The following is a 14,796-nucleotide window of genomic DNA, read 5'->3' on the forward strand; positions in this document are numbered from 1 at the left end:
CGTAAACTGCTGTTCTCTTCCAAGACTGTTAAACATTACTTTAGTTTTCTGCATATTAATCTTTAGACCCACCCTTCGGCTTTGCCTCTCCAGGTCAGCGAGCATGCATTGCAGTTGGTCCCCTGAGTTACTAAGCAAGGCAATATCAGCAGCGAATCGCAAGTTACTAAGGTATTCTTCATTAGCTCTTATCTTCAATTCTTCCCAATCCAGGTCTCTGAATACCTCCTGTAAACACGCTGTGAACAGCATTGGAGAGATCGTATCTCCCTGCCTGACGCCTTTCTTTATTGGGATTTTGTTGCTTTCTTTATGGAGGACGACGGCGGCTGTGGAGCCGCTATAGATATCTTTCAGTATTTTTACATACGGCTCGTCTACACCCCGATTCCATAATGCCTCCATGACTGCTGAGGTTTCGACTGAATCAAACCTCCTTGTAATCAACGAAAGCTATATATAAGGGTTAGTTATATGGCGCACATTTCTCTATCACCTGATTGATAGTGTGAATATGGTCTATTGTTGAGTAGCCTTTAAAGGGACCCTGAAATGATTTTGACAATTTTCTACAAACGTACTGAGTCGTTAGAGTAGGTGCTTCTGATCATTAATTGACACATCTAAGTGCTCCGCATAAAGCGTGTAATTTATTATAAGGTTTTAAAAATGCACATCGCTGCCGATGACAGCACACTGCTCGGCGGAATTTTAAGCCGCCCCTACCCATATGACGGAAATCACCCATATGACGTCAGTGGGGTGAGCTATCCGATTGGCTGACCAGGGCGCGTGATCGATAATTTTTCGAACTTTATGGTAAACAAATGATCTTCGTAATTTGTTCATTTGTTTTTATAAAAAGAAAGTAACATAAAGAGAATGCACAAGAACAATTTTTCAGTACAGTTAAGCCCTTCCGGCACACAGCAAGTGTCGTATGCTTGTGTTACAACGTACTCCATTTTGACGAGAGCTCCGCGGTCAGAGTCGATCTCAGTCTTTTCGCAAGCACTATGATTCGACTTTGTTGCCTTGTGGACTGCAAACGTAGCGACTGGCAATATGTCAAGCTGCGACATCCTGTCCCTCTGCAAGGCAGCATACAAGCGAACTGGCTGCTGTGCATCGGACTGCCGCTATCCAGGATTTGCGCGTTTGTGGCCGTCACTTTACAGCAAAGGATTACTAATGCAATTGCGTTTCACGAGTTCGGTATTAGGGCAAACACAAGCGCAAAGGGACAGGGTCTGGCGGCTTGACTTTGCCGTAACGGGGTGAGCCATGGGATGCGAAGCACAAATGTGCATGGTCTGCACGGTGCAGCCACCTCGTGGCACAGAGCTCAACCATACACAGTAGCAGTAACGAAGTGTATTCTTCTTTGCTGCTGGTGTGTATTTTTCACAGGACTGTAATTATCAACACGTTTTTATAAATGTTTGAAATGTTTTACACTCAGTTAGAGCAATATTAGCACTTTGTTTGGCTGGTTAAGCGCTGCGCCAACAAGTGGCTGGACCGTGCAGACCGATCAGCCGCTCACGTACGTCTACGCTAAGTTCCTTTATCAGCTTGAGTTTATGCCTCCAGTCATTTGCTGAAATGACCAGCTTGCCTGTGGTTACTGGAATACCCGACACATTCGGCGCTACGATAGAATGCTCGCAACGCATGCTGCTTCGATAGCTCTCGCTTGGGGTCGACGACCAAGCGGCTAGGGGAGAGGTCTCGCGCAGGCGGGCTCCAATTAACCGGAAGTGGACGATGTGACGTCGCATCGTGACGCTGAACCAGTGAAGGCGGAGCTTAGCCCTGCTCGCTCGGCGAACGAGTTGAGGAGGAAAAGCACGGCTAGGGAGGAGGGTAACTTGTAATCGCTTGTAGCTCCATTAATATGTAACGCTTCACTTAAATTGTGGTGCGAATGTTCTACTTAAGCTGTACCCTACACGTCTACAAAATTTGTCCGAACCGTTTCAGGGGCCCTTTAAGGAATCCTGCCTGGTCCTTTGATTGACAGAAGTCTAAGGTGCTCCTGATTTTATTTGCGATTACCTTAGTAAATACTTTGTAGACAATGAACAGTAAGCTGATCGGTCTATAATTTTTCAAGTCTTTGGTGTCCCCCTTCATATGGATTAGGATTATATTAGCAGTCTTCCAAGATTCTGGTACGCTCGAAGTCATGAGGCATTGCGTACACAGGGTGGTCAGTTTTTTTAGAACAATCTGCCCACCATCCTTCCAACGAATCTGCTGTTACCTGATCCTCCCCGGCTACCTTCCCCCTTTGCATAGCTCCCAAGGCTTTCTTTACTTCTTCCAGCATTACTTGTGGGATTCCAAATTCCTTTAGACTATTCTCTCTTCCATTATCGTCGTGGGTTCCACTTGTACTGTATAAATCTTTATAGCACTCCTCAGCCACTTGAACTATCTCATCCATATTAGTAATGATATGGCCAGCTTTGTCTCTTAACGCATACATCTGATTCTTGTCTATTCCTAGTTTCTTCACTGCTTTTAGGCTTCCTCCGTTTCTGAGAGCATGTTAAATTCTATCCATATTGTACTTCCTGATGTGAGCTGTCTTGCGCTTGCTGATTACCTTGGAAAATTCTGTCAGTTCTATTCTAGCTGTAGGCTTAGAAGCTTTCATACATTGGCATTTTTTAATCAGATTTTTCGTCTCCTGCAATAGCTTACTGGTATCCTGTCTAACGAAGTTACCACCAACTTTTATTGCACGCTCCTTAATGATGCCCATAAGATTGTCATTCTTTTCTTCAACACTAAGGACCTCTTTCCGAGTTAAAGCTGAATACTTGTTCTGTAGCTTGATCTGGAATTCCTCTATTTTCCCTCTTACCGCTAACTGATAGGCTTCTTATGTGTCAGTTTCTTCCGTTCTCTCCTCAAGTCTAGGTTAATTCGAGTTCTTAACATCCTATGGTCACTGCAGTGCACCTTGCAGAGCACGCCCACATCTTGTATGATGCCAGGGTTAGCGCAGAGTATAAAATCCATTTAATTTCTAGTCTCACCATTTGGGCTCCTCCACGTACACTTTTGGATATCCTGCTTGCGGAAGAAGGTATTCATTATCCGCATATTATTCTGTTTTGCAAACGCTACTAATAACTCTTCCCTGCTATTCCTAGAGCCTATGCCATATTGCCCCACTGACTTGTCTCCAGCCTGCTTCTTGCCTACCCTGGCATTGAAGCCACAAATCAGTATAGTGTATTTTGTTTTGACCTTACCCATCGCCGATTGCATGTCTTCATAGAAGCTTTCGACTTCCTGGTCATCATGAGTGGATGTAGGAGCATAGACCTGTACGACCTTCAATTTGTAGCTCTTATTAAGTTTCACAACAAGACCTGCCACCCTCTCGTTAATGCTATAGAATTCCTGTACGTTACCAGCTATATTCTTTTTAATCAGGAATCCGACTCCTAGTTCTCGCCTTTCCGCTAAGCCCCGGTAGCACAGGACGTGCCCGCTTTTTAGCACTGTATATGCTTCATTTGTCCTCCTAACTTCACTGAGCCCTATTATATCCCATTTACTGCCCTCTAATTCCTCCAATAGCACTGCTAGACTCGCCTCACTAGATACCTTTCTAGCGTTAAACGTTTCCAGGTTCAGATTCCAATGGCGGCCTGTTCTGACCCAGGTATTCTTAGCACCTCCTGCTGCGTCGCAGGTCTGACCGCCGTTGTGGTCAGTTGCTTCGCAGCTGCTGGGGACTGAGGGCTGGGGTTTGATTGCTGTATTCATATAGGAGGTTGTGGCCAAGTACTGCACCAGGGTGGCCAATCCTGCTCTGGTGAGGGAGTGCATTACCGGTTCTGGTCACCAGGATCAGGCCACGCTCCAGGCTTGTTTATGCAATTTTACAACACGCAGATTTGTTTTTTTTTCATCTGTTGGAAAATTGCGCGGCATCAGGATTCGAACCATGGTACTCTTGCACGCGAGGCGAATACTCTACCTCTACGCCACTACAACTGGTAAACTGTGCTCATTCACTGCTTCCACATTTCTAACTTCTGTAGTAGTCATTACATGAGCACCAATCATTCAGGTGCTCCTTTTCATGGTTTATGTGCCTCTACCTCTTTGTACACATTCCTACCCCTCTGTGACAACAAAAGGATACACTGCCTTCCCAGACTCTGAAAACCGACGAAAAGTCCGACTCCGCTAATGTATAAGCCATTCATAAGAGCTAATGAGAAAGCCTGCAAGGCGACCCCGGATGGACAAGAAATCAATTTGAACTCGTACATCAAACATGAAACTTTGGCTCTTCTTGTCCCAGTAACAGTGAGAGACCTTTGCATTGAAATACAGAGATGTTTGCTGGATTTGTACAACTCTACAAAGGGAGAAAATTTGTAGATACAAAGGTTCCAAAAGAAAGGAAGAAAAAGCTATAAAAAAAAACAAGAACATGTAATCTTGAGCTGCCACCATGACAAATGAGACAGTTCATTTATGAAGATATACAGAGTATGGAAGAAAGCGAGTGAACAGTTTAGATAAAAACTTTTTGAATAAAGAGAAGCAATCAAGAAGTTTGAGAGCTTCGTAGTGGTGGGACTGTCAATGTCAAGGACCCCACAAGCACCATAGAATGAAAGGGCATTGCCTAAGTGCTGCAATCCTGGTATTCAGACCTCCTGTCCTGTGCATGTCCTGCCTATGTCCTGCCTGACCCTCTTTTTGTTGCATGTCCAACACCAGAATGTTGGCGTATGTGTTGGGCCCACAATGGCGGATTGGTCACGAGAAGCGGGACGCAACATATTGTACCAACACCAACTAGCTGTTTGACATGATTGACACATGTTAATAGTAATTATGATTTACATACTGTCGCACATATCCCCAACGAAAGGTGGGCCAGAAACAACCGGTACATTTAATAAAGTGGAAGCTTGGGCGAGTTAGTGAATTCAAATATCGACATGTCTGCACAGTGCAAAAGACAAGGACAGAAGAATGAACACAACACAGCTGCTGTGTTGAGTTCATTTAAAATAAATAAGAACAAGTGAAGGCATACAAGCCTATAAAACATTGACACATTGTGTAGCACGTGCATGCTTGAGCACATACACGCACCACTTCCCTTACGCCAAAGACTTAAGAATGAAATGGGCAAATCTATAGTACTTCATCAGCCATTTTATGAAAGCTTCACTTTGCATAGATTTCAACATGTGCATTGATATGCGTAATTTTTTTTATATATAACTGCTCTTTTCGAATGATGTGGCAACTACAGGTGGCTCTAATGTGAGCCAGTCTTTTGACCTTTAATTTAGAACCTGCTGTGGCTGAAGCCTGTTGTGTTATGTGTTGGCAACATACAATGGAGAGCAAGTGCGCCGACTAAAATGGAATCGCGCCTTCCAGGTTCGCCACATAGTGAGACTCTTACACAGGCTGCTAAATCATTATTACATTTACCGAAATATATAGTTATTAACATCATTACACATGCAAAATGGATGTCCTTGTTTTCATTTTCGTTAGGTATTTCATTAGATTACACATACAAACTAACACACTTCTTATAGGTATACTCAAAGTAAGGCTCTGCACTCTGCACAGAACCTCTGCACTCGTAATACATGTAAAGCCAACCTAACACACCAAATAACCTGTTTAACAAAAAAACACACCAGGCACAACACCAAAGCTTCCTTCTAGGACCAATGGGTCAGGCACAGATGAATCACGAGCCTTCTTCTTGATGGGCGAAGGCTGTTTCACCTCCCCATTTGAGAGCGTCAGACCTTCCATGGCAGACTCGCCCGACTCTTCGCCATTGCTGCTCTCACTGGAGGTGTGGAAGCGAGCACCCTCCTTGGCGGGAATGTGCCCACTGCTTGAGATGTCTCTGCCACCTGCAGCACCCTCTTGAGGCTTTGCGGCATCGCTAATATCATCGCTCATGTTGCCGCCTCCAACCGTGGTGGTGGCACACCTTCACTCTCTCGCAGCCGCACCTCGGACTCCAGGTCTGAAAGGCTGAAGGTAACGTGACCTGCAATGACTACTGGTGCAATAACAAAGGGCAGGCGAATTGAAAGCTGGTAGGGCATACACCTTTGGTGAAGCACTCTGACACACTGATGCTAATAAACAAACAGGTCACGCCCCTTCGTGCTGTCTTAACTTCAATCTCCGATTGTCTCAGGTGCCAAGTCAGTTTACACAGAGGAACCCAGCGTCAATTTAACGAGAAGCACAAGTAGAAAATGGAACAGAACCTATGCTTTCACGATGCTGACATATTTACTTTTGAAGCGCATATGCCAAGTTTTCAAGTGGCACATACGGCATTATGGCCTAGTGAGGGCGGAAATAAAGTAAAACTATTCCACACTGTTTTTATTCCAAATCCACCACTAGCTGTCTGTGATCAGTTTTATTTTTCTGGCCATGCCCATATAAAAATTTTGACCAATCACAGAGGGCTAATGGCCAGAGTGCCTGGATGTGGGGGGACACACTAGACAGGTGCCTCCCCCCTCTCTCAAATCGAAATTTCGGGCACCAAGACACTTGGCGCAAGATTACACGCGGCCATCACTCCCCCTCCCCGGTCAAATGTGTGCCCCATCTGAAAAAAATTCTTGGCTATGCCACTGCCAGAGTATTCGACCAATCAAAGAGGGCTTATGGTGGATTAGGAATAAAGACAGAGTGGAATAGCTTTACGCTAGCCTGGCCAGGTGAATAAAGTGACCTTTTGTATTGGCACCCAACAATCATGCATACTCATGAATTGTAAAACAATTTTTTTTTAATGTTTACAGCTTTCCAGATGCAACACGACACTTTAAAGGGACACTAAAGTGAAACAATAAATCAGTTTAGACTAATGAAACATTGTTTGAGAACCCTGCAGGCAGTCATTTCAAAAAAGTAGTTTGATTATTAGATGAGAAAATGAAGGTCCAAGTATCAGTATTTGAATTTCGCCCTGAAACCCCAGCGCCGGTACGTGAGCGTGACGTCAGGGATTCCAAAGTATGTTTTCGCATTTGGGCCGCGTTGGCTGAATAAAGGTTCCCGAAACCTGCCATGTTTAATATTTGGTTCCTTTAGAACACGATGTAGTCAATCTGTACCGCTATATGTAATTAGCAGGCCCTAGAAGGTTCCATCAAAATCCAAGGCCTCATAGCCCTCAGGTGCGGGAACTTCAGTAGGCACCGCCACCCTTATTCCATTCTTGCGCTTTTTCTGGCTTACTAAACGTCTTATTGTTGCATGAGTGGTGTTTTTGGTGTTGTAGAATGGCAATTTACTGATGCAGAAGAAATTTTTCACTTTAGTGTCCCTTTAAATGGTGTAATGTTTGAACTGCATTCACTTACCCTTAAATATTAACTCTCAACTTTAAACCCTTTAGGATGTAATTTTGTCTCAGAACAATGATCATCACTATTCATCTGGGCAATTCTCTAACTCTTCCTGATGCTTTCCAGTCAAAAAGAGTGTGACGACATGGAGCACTCCTGACAACAAAACTTCATTGTCACGCAGAACACAGCATTACAGAATGAAAGTGCCAAAATGAAAAACCTGTCTTAAAAATAAAGAGATAAACGGTTCTATTTCTTTTCTTTATTTTTCTTTTCATTTGTGTCCCATTTACACTCCTTGGGGAGTAACTACACACGGAAACTTGTAAATTGTCGATAAAGCTTCGGGCCACTGTTTTGTCGAATACCACACCTGACATACATACATTGTGTAACTTTGTCCAACAATAACAAATTGTTATGTTTCTTGTAAGCACTTCCTTTCTCTAAAACTATGTACATGCTGAGTACTTTTACTGTCAGGAAAGCGACTGCTGTGTAAGGCATAGAAAAATGCCTATGATACCAATCCTCACGGTTTATGAAAACAATCCTGAAGCACGCTCTGCACAATCACGAAAGTGAGCACTTTAGTTGTATTCACATAGCCATTCTTGCAAATATGTCTCAGAAGCCTCACTCAATGCTTATTCGTATATGCATGTTGTTCTAGGTGCTCAAGAATACCCCTCACGGAACTTTGTTTTGTGCAGCAACAAGAAAGTTTACTGGCTTTAAGCGGCAATCTGATGTTCTCTTTCATACTGATGCACCATGTAGAGTTGGCATGAAAAGTTTGCAGGCCACAGGATCAGAGAAAATGGTGAGTTTTCAAGTAGGTTGTGTGACCTTAGCCAGTAAAACTGTACAACACTATATGTGTCAAGGGTTCAACGAAAGTTTGTCTGGTACATCAGGTACCATGATGACAAAGAAGTTGCACACTGACCAAGTCAAGGTGAAAATCATGGAGACGTTTTAGAGCTCGTATGGGGTTCCTTGGTCACACAGGAACCCATACGGGCTCCGAAACATCCGAGTGTTTCACCGCAACTTGGTCAGCGACCACAACATCTTCATCAACACTATCTTCTTCGTATTCATTAGTGCGGAATATAAATCAGAGTGCGCAAAGATTAAACGTATTCTCAGAACAAGTGGCCCGTGAGCGTTCGATCCTGACTGTAGATGTAGTAATACCTCACTCGCGCCATGAGGTTCTGTTCAACAAAAATGAAGTTGCCCTGGCGACCTTGAAGGTATCTTAGCCTCCGGTCCACACCACGGTTCACGAAAAGGTCGATCCGATCGGCGCGCCGCTCCGCGCGTTGGCGAAGGCGCGCAGATTCGTCGACCACGCAAGCCCTTTAGCGCGAGTGCAACAGCGTGCGTAGGCGCCGCAAAATTGGCGGTCAGAAAACGGGGAGGCCGTCGTCCTCGAACCCGCGCAGCGCGCCACACCGCGCTTTGTGTGTCTCTTGTTTGTTTACGTCAGTTAACGGCGTAGGCCGGGCGTCTACACCGGCCGGCTTTTTCTCCCGCCTAAGCCAGCAGGTTATAGGCCACCGACACGACTACATGCCAGCTGACTCACGCGGCAACGCCGTCTGGTTCGATCACGTGCGCGAGGTCTCGCCATTATGAGCCATCGCCCGGCAACTCCCACAAGGCCTGCAGTTTTCTGCCAAGTCATTCGGCGTGTCGGACGGAGGAAGAGTTTTGCTCTTATGACCGCCAAAAAAGAAAAAGAACGGGAAACCTGTTCACGTGTAGTGTTGCGGGCGGGCTATATAGCGTGGGTTTATTCGAAGAAAGGCGAGCCAAAGCGCACGCAAGTCGTCCTCGAGCCGCTGTGGACATGGCTTCGTATCGTGTCGAAAGTCGCCAATGCAACGAAAGTCTGCGCTTGAGGAACCCGACCGTACGAACCAACAAACAAACCGCCCTCGGAGCAAAGATTTTCGACCGCACGCACGAAACGTTTTATTATTTTTGATTGTTTCTTACCGATCGCATGCACTACGCCGACGCTGCCTTGCTTGTTTCGTTCCCTTTCATTTTCGACAACTTTCTTGTTGTTTTGAAGGAACCGCGCAAGGCACGTATGAGCTGCGCACCACTGCGCTTGCGTGAAATTGCTCCCATGGCAACCGACCTATCGATTCGCGCGGCGCGGAATTCAAATGTACAAAACAAGCTCTACATTTAGAACCACCTATTATTCTTGCAGTATGGCTATTCCTCGTGTGTGTCCGCATATCCAGCGGTAAGTATGTCTATTAGTAAATCACGCTGTATTCACATTTTGCCTATTTTTCTTATCGCTGTGAGGATGAAAAAAGAACGTGACTAACACTCCGAAGCTCCAGACGTTTAAATAGATTTTCATTTGCTAGTTACTGGAACAGACATCTCCCTCTAAATCGGGTAAAAGTGTGCTTTAGCTAGGCAGACAAGGTCTGCCGGGTCAATGTAGTCGACCTTGTGTTGTAAATTACACGTGTTCTGTTAACCGCACAACGCAACAACGGGCCTGCCCACGTGCAACTCGTATGGAAGCAATTCGATCGCTGGTTCACGATCCTGCATTACCGTCCTGTGCGATGTCACCGTATCTCAGGAGCTTACAATAATTAACGAACAAAGACAGAACACACCTAGCAGTCCATAGCACGTGGACAACTGTCATGAACCCAAGGAAACCGCGCCCTTGTACATGACGACCCAGATCCCGCGGACGGAATTCAGAGGCGCGCGCATCCTGCTACGACTTTCAAAGGAAAAAAAGGGGGGGGAGGGGGACGAGGCTTATTTTTGGGAACGGCGGGCGCCCGAGAGCGAGAGCTTATATAGGTAGACCAGCCAAGCAAATAGAAACAGAAGCAGACGGTGCCTGCCACTCCAGTTGCTCAGGTTTCTCACCTACACTTTTTTCTTAAATATACGTATTCGCTTCGGCGAGGTCTTTGAACGGCAGAGTTTTGTTGTGAAACTGGAAGACAGTGGGAATCGGGAGGGAGGGTTTTCCTACCGTGCACTTCCGGCCTCACTGCCGTCGTTAAGACCGTGCAAGCAGCACGGGCGCCTAGCCCCCCCCCCCCCCCCCCCCGCTCCAAGCTCGCTGTCCCGACCGAAATTGCGCCGCTGACCCAGTTTAACGGCGGTTGCGCGCGCGTCTCCGTGGCGACCTCGCTCTTCGGAAAGAAGAGAGAATTCAACGCGGAAGTTACGCAATCTCAACCTCGAAGTGCAATATGCTGCGCACGCCTGCAACAAGCGTGCAGATACACACACTGTCACGCGGGCTCGATCAGCCGTCTGGTGAAAGCGCATGCCAGGAACCGTATTTGTACGACAATCCATTTCGTTTTCCACATTCTTGTCATCTTATCACATTCGATCTTCATTGGCGTCCTATAGTGAATTCGAATTAGGAATGGAAATTTAGTGAAATGGATATATATCGTTACAAAAATGCGGCCGCATGTATAGTGTCACGTGTGACTGAAAAATGAAAAAAAAAAATTATTATGGAACTAACTGTTTATGGGAGAACCTGTGCCCAGAAAAAAAAAAAAAACAGGGTACACACAAAGCACAACGATAGCGGCGAGCACACTCGGCGATCGTCGGAATCCGATCAGCGGGTCAATTAAGCGTGCCGTCTTTTATACGTGACTGTCGAAGTTTCCAGCATAACCGCTGGTACCCGCGTGTCTTCCAGAAAGTACACCCCAATTAGTGTCGCACATACAATCAGATTACACAAGATTCGGATGACAACAGACGACGGGTAGAACCATGCATCGATAACATTCGATAACTTCCGATACACGCATGCAGGCGCGTCGTGCGTGCTGAGCGATAAAGTTTAAAGTTTGTTAAGCGGTGAAGAGCGGTTTCCGGGAAAATAGACAAAGGCAAACGTGTCAATATGCGTTGTTTAATACTTGGCGACTACTAAACAACCCGCATTCCACGAAACGCGGCATTGTTGCGTCACCCACGAGGAGAAATGGAGAAGAAAGCCTGGTGAACGTCGCTGGAGTCAATGCAATAAATTTCAAATAATAATAAGTGGTAAGGTTTAACGCTTAAAATGTGGACGCCTTATTATTTCAGCTAACTACATATATTCGTCAAATTCAGCGCGATACAAGACGGGCTTCACTGCAATACTGTCAAGCAAGACAGTGGAGCACACATCGTCGCCAGCGATTGTGCGCTGAATGCTGGCACACTGAATTAAATAAAGGGAAATATACCAATGATAATGCCGGAAGTGTCAATAAAATGTGTATACAACATTGCCTAACGTCACTTTCGTACCAGGCCTATCCTTAAGCTCCAAAAAGCCTCGGTTTACTCCAACATGTATATTGGTGTAATCGGTAACGTCTCGACGATGGAGAGCTCTGCTGAAAAGCTTGCTTCATGACAAATCCGCAGTTCTATTAAAGAATCAAGCACCACGTACGTATGCAGCGTAAAAAATAAAAGTAGGAGCAGCATTGATTTTCACCGACCTACTCGAAGCATTGATCCTTACAGCCTGGGTTGATATATGTAACGATCACTTGCTGTGAAAAGTGATTTGCGCGCCACTGCAGTGATCAGCGATGTGCTCGCAACAGTGTGCATGCTTGACTACAACGCTCAATTGTAAGGCCACATCTGCCATCAAACAACGTCAAAATAATTTGCAGAACGGGGAAATCATATGGCAATTAAGAGAATATTTTGATAGCGTTTTTTTTTAATATTTTATCCCGGAAGCGTTTACTGAAAGGCATCTTTTATTCCCGCGCGGCAATGGCTGCAATATACTCGATCGAGATCACTAACACCTGGAGCCGAGCGTTGCTCCCTCAAAAAGGCTGCAGAAGACAGCACCAACCTTTCCTTTCTCACGAACCACTTCTCTCTCACGCGTGCACCACCCACGAGGAACATGGGCCGGGCGATTTCGTAGAGATGTTTTCTTCTCGCGATTCTATGATCACGCGTCGGCGGAGCGTCGCTCTGACCACTGCGCGAAAAGAGTACGTCGCATCGCTGCAAAATCTCACACGCCAGTTCTACAACGATCCCGCAAACCGCGAACGAAGATCAGCTGTTTGCACGTCAATGCGCCCCAAGTGAGCGATGAAAACAGCGCAACCAAATGACGCTGGGTGTACGCGATGACTGACACCATTTCCTCGTCGCCCGTCGGCGATTCGCAAGCGCATGCATGGCAAATCGTTGAAAAGAGAAATCTCCGACGCTGTTACTCGGTGTAAACGGTGTGGCGCAACGCGCTGGAAGCGGATGCACCTACACATATATCTGCGTCGTTCTATGACAAGGTGCGCAGTTATTAGGCGCGCGATAGCAGAGACGACGCGCGTTCCATATCGCTGTCGATCAAGCCAATACATTCGATTACCCTCAAAACCACTTAAATCGCTGTGCTGCAGTCGTAATCGGGCTCCTCCAAGCAGCAGCAGAAGCGATTCAAGGTGAATGCGCAGGAACAAGTTTCTATAATAATCGCAGTTGCATAACAGCAGCTAGCGCTCAAACTGAGCTAGCAAGCTGCAATAAAAACAGAGTACGCTTACTCACCCAAAACGGAAAGGGTCCGCTGCTAACCCTGCTAGCACGGGCCAAACTCTGGCTTGGTCCCAGTGAAAACACTTCTAGGCGTAAATACCCGCGCCGCGCCGCTCAAACAGAGCAGTTTTGGAGAGCTGCAACGACAAGCACCTGCAACAGTACGCTATCCGAAAGGAAACTCGTCGTCGAGTTGGTCGAACACGCATAACAAAAAATCAGTCAGTCGGAAGCGCTCAGAAGTTTACGAGGGAAGTGACGTCTTAACACCAGAATGTTGACGTCATCTGTCACGTGACGTAGACTGCCGCATGCCTTGTATTGGTATTATCATGTTATTTGGCAACGCAAACTTCCGAGCACTCGCAAACTATAAAGTACGCAGGCGTAGACGCTCGTAGTGCCAACAATATGCCGGGTACACCATGGACCCTACCAACCCTACGATAGATACGGTGCTATGATGGACTACCATGGACTACACGCTCGCTCAAGCCTCGTCTCGTTCAAGGCTCTTGCACTTGACTCAAATATGACGTAATTGTCAAGACCTTTATAATGCGTAATGTAAATTTAGTGCAAAATACACTTAGGGGAAAAAATAAAGCTGTTTCTTGCTTTTGTAGAACAACACCGTTAGTATCTGTACAAGGTGGAGAAACAAAACATAATTACACAGAGTAGTTATGATTGTCGTGACGTCATCAATTGCTTCCCCCCCCCCCGGCACGCGTTGTACGACAAAGCAGGCTTCCGAGATTTGCGTTGGTTATTGACCTGTCTCTGCTCGCTAGCAAAAGAGCCAACCGCAGCCGTTAATGAAGGCTCTCGGCGTCGCTGTTTTGCGTGCACTTTTCGTCGTTCGCGCAAACCTTGAAGGAGCTGGACATGCTGCCTTGCTCTGTTGTTTTCACGCAAGAGATAACCTAAGGAACGTTAACGTTACCCATCTACGAGTCGGTGCTAAACTGTGGTGAAATCTGTGTTAATGTATTTTATGTGCGAGTGTGTTTGTGTGTGGTGCTTCCGGTGAAACAGCGGCATTTTTCGTAAGTCAGTAATTCGATTGGCTCGTTGATCGTCTGCACACCAGCTTTAAATACAGGGTAAGTTCACCACTGTCGCTTTGAATGATGTATAACCTTGCTAAATGCTTCCTCCAGAAGCACGCTGCACTTGACCGGGAGTAAAGCGTCAGTCCATATGCGAGTACGCCGTTCAGATTGCTCGTAAATGTCGCAGTTGTAATCATCACTGTTTTGTTTGAATAATTCATCTCGTGATTTGTCTTTGTCATGGCATTACTGGTCACATCAGTGCAAATTACTCATTTGTTTATCGGTGCCAGGCGGCGCGACCCATTGCGTTACAGCGCTGCCGTGGCAATTTCGCAGTTTTTGACACGTTTCATGCGGTGTTTTTGTTTTTGATCAGATTGCCAGCATGGGCGATGTGGAAATCGAGAACTTTGAGATCACCGACTGGGACATAGCCAACGAATTCAACATCAACAGAGTTCGGAGGCGGCCTACGAAAAATCAGCAGATTTACGGTAGGTGTTTTTAACTTTTCCTGACTCGCCTTCGATGATGCCATGTCATGTGGAACTGTTTATTTGTCTAACAGGTACTGTTAGCTCGTTTAGACATTTTCTTTGCCACACACAACGTTTATGCAAAAGAGCAATATGGGTATATGAAAGGAGTTGACAGATACTGCACTCCCCCTGAACTCACCTCACCCAGATCTCACCCTGACCTCTTTCTCCCTTGTGTAAGCGTCTTTTCGCTGGTTTCTTGTTCATTCACAA

At 45.9% G+C, this 14,796-nt stretch overlaps 2 protein-coding genes across 4 annotated transcripts in view; one reads left to right on the forward strand and one right to left on the reverse strand.

Annotated features, from left to right (window-relative positions):
• LOC142564963 (T-complex protein 11-like protein 1) overlaps nucleotides 1-13,427 on the reverse strand; it is a 32,977-nt gene extending 19,550 nt beyond the window's left edge. Inside the window, exons 1-2 of one of the 2 annotated variants that reach the window (XM_075676184.1) lie at nucleotides 12,999-13,426; nucleotides 5,700-6,048 (exon numbers count right to left, since the gene is read on the reverse strand). In XM_075676184.1, coding sequence (XP_075532299.1) covers nucleotides 5,700-5,973 — 274 coding nt within the window. In that variant the 5' untranslated portion in view covers nucleotides 5,974-6,048; nucleotides 12,999-13,426. Of the gene's footprint in view, nucleotides 1-5,699; nucleotides 6,049-12,998 lie in introns of both variants that reach the window. The other variant, XM_075676186.1, reaches the window with a different exon arrangement.
• A 354-nt stretch (nucleotides 13,428-13,781) lies between these two features.
• The window catches only part of LOC142564964 (tuftelin-interacting protein 11-like), a 34,492-nt gene continuing 33,477 nt past the window's right edge, over nucleotides 13,782-14,796 (forward strand). The window contains exons 1-2 of one of the 2 annotated variants that reach the window (XM_075676187.1): nucleotides 13,782-14,092; nucleotides 14,421-14,538. In XM_075676187.1, coding sequence (XP_075532302.1) covers nucleotides 14,430-14,538 — 109 coding nt within the window. In that variant the 5' untranslated portion in view covers nucleotides 13,782-14,092; nucleotides 14,421-14,429. The remainder of the gene's footprint in view (nucleotides 14,093-14,420; nucleotides 14,539-14,796) is intronic. The other variant, XM_075676188.1, reaches the window with a different exon arrangement.

This window comes from Dermacentor variabilis, chromosome 11 (assembly GCF_050947875.1).
Source record: "Dermacentor variabilis isolate Ectoservices chromosome 11, ASM5094787v1, whole genome shotgun sequence".
NCBI classification, from domain to species: Eukaryota; Metazoa; Arthropoda; class Arachnida; order Ixodida; family Ixodidae; genus Dermacentor; species Dermacentor variabilis.